At 35.9% G+C, this 5,765-nt stretch overlaps 1 protein-coding gene across 1 annotated transcript; it reads right to left on the bottom strand.

Annotated features, from left to right (window-relative positions):
• Positions 1 to 299: 299 nt before the first annotated feature.
• On the bottom strand, positions 300 to 3,320 carry LOC113755787 (putative disease resistance protein RGA1). Its single transcript, XM_027299692.1, has one exon. It carries the CDS (start codon positions 3,318 to 3,320, stop codon positions 300 to 302), a length of 3,021 nt encoding a protein of 1,006 aa, XP_027155493.1.
• Positions 3,321 to 5,765: the final 2,445 nt, after the last annotated feature.

The raw sequence follows: 5,765 nt of genomic DNA, 5'->3' as shown, positions 1-5,765 counted from the left end.
TATATACTTTTCTTATTTAATCTTATCTACACTTCCTTGTATTTATTCATTTTCCATAATTAATCTTACATTTTCAAATGTGGATGGTCTAAAGTAATAACATTATGAAAAAAAAACTAGAACTGCAATTAAATCTCAATATCTTTTTCATTTAATCCAACCTCTAGCAAATCAAATCAACTGGATATGGTATAAATTGGGTACTAGTGTTGGTCTTCTCCACACTTACAGGATAGTACACAAATAGTTTATTACGTAATACATGAATATGCGGACCCACTCATATATAATTGTATTACTCAATTTTCAATTTTCAGGTCCGGGATGTGCTTAATTTTGTGCCATTCCTCTCCTCCCCTTTTACACTGTCGTCCCAGTCGGTAGCAGCGAAATATAGTCAAATGTTGAAGTGTCGTCATCTTTTGAATGCTGGATGGAAATGTTTCAAGCGGACAATATTTTAGTGTCAGGTCTTGAAGAGAAGTGAGGTGGTCTCCAAACCAGTCTGGCAATGAAGTTAAATTGCGAAAATTCTCCAGTTCCAGTTTTTGTAGTGCGGGGAAATTTTTGACTTCCTCTGGCAGAGCTGTCGCGTGTGACCCATTGATACATAGACGAGTCAGGGATTTGAGGGCTTTAGTCCCCATTGAGAGACTCACCAAATTATAGCATCGGACCAAATGGAGTTCTTGCAAAGAAGCAAGGCCTCGCAACCCTTCTTCTGGCAGAGGCTCCAGCTCGGGAGAGTGCTTGATGGTCAATTCCTTCAAAGCCGTGAGATTGGAGATTGAGACCCATGCCATGTTCGGGCAGCTGTCGACGCATAACTCCTTTAGGGACAGCATACGTGGCAATGGCAATGTCAACATTGGGCAATCCTTAAAGGACAAGGATTGAAGTTGAGAGAATACCCCTGGAGTACCTGGGACTTCTCTTCCTAACATTCCTTTTAGGTTGGGCATGTTCTCTAACGTTAGTTGTTTCAATAATGGGGACATTGCAGCAGCAGCGGCAGTACTCTCTTGGGCCCCAACTATGTACTCCGCTGCACTTTCGTTCACAGTAACTTTTGTTACAGTTGAAATCCAAGATAGAAATGATGAACCGTTGAAGCCTAGGACACGCAGCAGTTGAAGGTTGGGGCAGGGTTTGAGGGCTTCAAGCACTTCCTCATCATTGTACCGTTGAAGCGTTCTTTCGGAATCCCAATACAAATTCAACCAGCGGAGACTATGTTTTTTAATTAAGCAAGCTTCTTCTGCATCCTTTTTGTCTTCAATCCTCTCAAGGTGCCCAATTGTTAGCTCTCCTCCAAGCATATTTAAGTCTTGCAACTCACTTAGTTGGAAGCCCTTTTTGCCACCCAAGACGACCATACTCAACGTCCGTAGGCAAGTCAGCTTCCCAATTCCACTTGGCATGTGAGTCAAACTCCAGCACCCCTGTAGACAAAGATGCCGAAGATTTCTGAGGAATCTCATGCCCTTGGGTAGACTCAAAAGAATGAGAGAATCATTTAGGTTTAAAATTTGCAAATTCCACAAGTCACAAATTGAATTGGGGAGTTCAACAATTAAAGATCTTGAAAGATCTAGATGCCTTAAATGTTTCAGTTTGCTTATTGCATGTGACAACTTCGTAAACTCTTCTTGGGTAGACTCCATTGACTTTACCATGAGAGCCCTCAGGGAGCCACATTTTGACAAGAAAGAAAAGCACTGGTCAATGCCTGTGATTGTAATAGGAAAAGCCACTGTTAGCTGATCATCTGGCATACCTAATATCATCGTTCTATTTGACTCTGTTCCACCGTGTTTAGCCTTCATTACTGATCGAGCCAAATCATGGACAAGGTCATGCATCTTAAAAGTGAGGGCATTGCCAAATTCATCTTCCTTTACTGCTTGGAATAGTGATCTATAATATAGTTCAGTCAGCACGGCAACACCAACATCTTCCACTTCCATTGTTTCATTAGATGAAAGCAATCCATTTGCCATCCACAAATGTATTACCTCTTCTATTTCAAATTCATAGCCCTTGGGAAATGCTGCACAATATGCAAAGCAACCTCTCAACTCTACCGGAAGATTAAGGTAGCTCAATCTTAACGCGGGCAAGATATGTGTTGTATCTTGAGGTAAGTTCCAAATTTCACTGCATTTGACGGAGTTCCATTCATTTTCTTGCCTTTTAAATCGTAGAAAGCCTCCAAGAGCCTTTGCAGCCAGAGGAACACCACCACATTTTTTCACAATCTCTTTTCCGATAACTACAAGGTTAGGATATTCTTCAACCTCTTGACGGCCAAATGCCCGTTGCCTAAATAGTGACCAACTATGATTCTCTGACAAACTCAACAGATAATATGTTTGTAATGTGCCAATTATTGTGGCAACCTTCTCCATGCGAGTTGTCATGATGATTGAACTACCTCTTGATCCGCATTCCAGAACAGATTTCAGTTTCTCCCATTCCTCTAGATTCTCATTCCAGACATCATCCAGTACAACCAAGTATCTTTTCCCTCTCAACAACTCTTGAAGTTTTCTTTGCAGAGGATCCAATTCTAATTCTTCAACAGGAGTCCCTCGTATTGAATTAATTAAGGCTTTTATAATCCTCTTCACATTAAAATCCTCTGAGACCCAAACCCAGAGTTTTGGCTCAAAATGCTTGGCTATGCGCTCATCATTAAACACCAATTGGGCAAGTGTTGTCTTTCCAAGGCCTCCAACACCCACTATAGGGAGCACTGATACATTTTGATTATCTCTGACTTGATTCACCAATATTTTCACAATCTCGTCTTTCGCCTCGTCCCTTCCAAGGACTAGATCAGGTTCCTTTAGCAAGGAACCAGTCTCACGTGTTCCAGTAGAATCAACCTGAAAGTGGTTGCTCCCACGCTTCTGATCAATCAAACCAAGCTTTATCCGCTCATCAGCTATTGCATTAAATTTTTCAAGGATCTCCTTCATCCTTGTCCCAATCCTGTGACGAAACACTAAGTTTCCTGCTATAGGGTAACACATCAAACTAAAACAACCAGAATTTTTGTACTTGACTCTTGAGGCTTCAGCTGCGTAATCATCCAATACATCATCGATTTCATAGGCAACACCATTGAGCTCCTGAAACCAGAGTTGTATTGCCTTGTCTGTGAATTGCTTCTGCTCAGCATCTTCAAGGACTGCCTTGATGGTGGAGAGCAAGCGTGCAATCTTTTCCATGTCAGTTGCAACACCACAAAGCAATCCACTCTCCTTCTGGATCATGGAATTCAAAGTATCGACGAGAATTCCCACAAATGCTTCCATCACGTGTGACCTGAAACTCACAGTTCAAGAAAGTTAAATCAATGTTAATAAAGTTATTAGAGATTTATAACTTGATAGACCCAATAGAAAATGAAAAATTGGATCATAATTATAAGCAAAAGTTTCTGTTACTAGGAAACGAAGAAAACATATCTTCTACATTAACATGAAAACATTGTTCGGATTCATTTTAGGCAGCCAGTCAATGACCACCAAGAATACTTATCGATTAATCAAAGAAATATTTTCAGAATAATTGGTGGACATGCATGGTTACAAACTCGAGGAACATGTTAACAAAATACATACATAAGGTGGAAGATCATGCATGGAGCTTAGTCTTTGAATCATGAGCCATGGAAGATAATTTAAAAAAACCGATTTAAATGAAGTATTGTCCCTATTCCAAAACCAAATTATCAAGAATGTTATGAAAAAAAAATTGGGACAATCCTGGTGAATGAATTTTAGGAAGAGTTCAAAGCATACGATATAGAGTCCCAGGAAAATGGAATCTTTGGATGTTTCAACCCTAAAGCCTAAAGTGAGATAGGAGCACACACAAAGGCGATGACCTTTATTCATTTACAGGGTTTTATAAGCCCGAGGTTTTCACAAGGAAAAATGGACATTACTATTTGTAGGAAATGCTTTCAAACACCATTTTTATCTCGAGTAAAATTTTTTGGGTAAATGACTTCCAATTGTCCCTCAACTTTTACCAATGATTTTATCTAGTCTTTCAACTTGTATAAGTGTTTATTGAGTTCCTCAACTTATAAATTAAGTTATGAATAGTCCATCCAAGCTAAATCTCATTATGGTAATATTTACTTTCCCACTGAGGTTCAATTTAATGTCTATTTTCCTACTCTAATTTTAAATATAAAACATATCTGTCCTTTTTAATAGTTTCAGTTAAGTATCTAATAGTTGACTTATTTGAATAATTTAATATGTGTTGAAAATTCTGAATTTGGTTTTAATTCATCCCAAAAACTGAATCTAATCAAGACAATTTTCACTCTATTAGACTAAGATTCATTTTAATGTAAGTTTGGCTCCTCCCAAGTTAACTTATAAAGTAGTCAAATTTGCCATTTTAATGGTTTCCATAAATATTGAGTTGTTGACTAGTTTGGTTACTAGCGGCGAGGGAGGGTTCTTAGAATCCTAACCACAACCTTATTTAGAATTCAAATTTTGTACCTAGCAGCTGGGGGTGGAAAGGGTGTGGAGAGGGATGGAAGAGTTAACCAAAAGAAAAAAAAAACTAGTTTAACTAAAAAAACTGATAACAATCTCCTTTAACAAATTTTGTCTGAGCATATTAATTCCAAGCTACTGTTATGCAAATTATCGTTCTAATTTGGGGCTAATGATATATTTAGATTCTAATGACATGTTTAGCCAAGAAGCACACAAATTATCGTACTTAAAAAAGAAGCACACAAAGAAGAAGAAGAAAAAAAAAATCAAAACAAGATATTGGGATTTTTATTTATGTGTATCTTTTTTGTAATCTTTTCATTGTTAAACGTTATGTTCTTTTCTACAATAACAACTATACAAAAACATTAAATAGTTAAATAAATCTCTATTATTTATTTTGTATATAATCTTTTCTTATTCTTGTTGGATTAATGTTTCTTTTTAGATTATTTTAGGTTTATTAGAATTTAAGCAGAAAAATAATGATGATGACATTGTAACAGGACTAAATAAGTTAGCAAAATTTGTAACATAAGGCGATGCTAACTTCTCATGTGTTGAAGAGTAATTTTTCAATTTTTTTAGTATATGTAAATCGTTAGAAATATTGTGAGTGTGTTTGGAAAACAAAATTATTTCAAATAATATTTTGCTTGTATCACAAATACAATTTTCAATTAATTTTTTACTTTTTAAACTACTTTTATATTTCACATGCATCACTTCTCAAAAAGTGCTATAGCAATTTTTTTCCATATATTATTTCAAATAATCTCCTATTTAAACACACTCAAATTATTTTTTTGTTAGTCAAATTATTTGGTTATTAAATACTTAAACTATTAAGTATCATAAAGTAAAGTAAAGGATTAATTTTATATACATTGACAATGCATGAACTATCATTGTTAGATTAATGACACATATGCAAAAGTTGGATTTTAAATTCAAAATTTGCATAGTTGTTATTTATCCAACAATGAAATAGTTGATTTTAGACAATGATAAGCAAAATAAAAATCAAACCTTAAGAGCAAAATGAATATTACCAAAATTGGATTTGATTTGGAGCGACCATTTAAAACCAAATTTATAAGTTGAAGGACTTGATAGATTCAACAAAATTATGGCTGAAAGTTGAGAGATTATTGAAGCCTGATACCTAGTTTTTTAGAGAAGTTGTAATTTTTTTGGCAACAAAGGGAACATCATGCAGCAAACAAATTAAATGTT

This window comes from Coffea eugenioides, unplaced genomic scaffold (assembly GCF_003713205.1).
Source record: "Coffea eugenioides isolate CCC68of unplaced genomic scaffold, Ceug_1.0 ScVebR1_1739;HRSCAF=2646, whole genome shotgun sequence".
In the NCBI taxonomy this organism is placed as follows: Eukaryota; Viridiplantae; Streptophyta; class Magnoliopsida; order Gentianales; family Rubiaceae; genus Coffea; species Coffea eugenioides.
The sequence above is the reverse complement of the archived record's forward strand: the minus strand, read 5'-3'. Positions and strand labels throughout refer to the sequence as shown.

What these genes read in the sequence shown, in the direction of transcription:
- LOC113755787 (XM_027299692.1), bottom strand. Translation starts at nt 3,320, where the DNA reads ATGGAAGCATTTGTGGGAATTCTCGTCGATACTTTGAATTCCATGATC.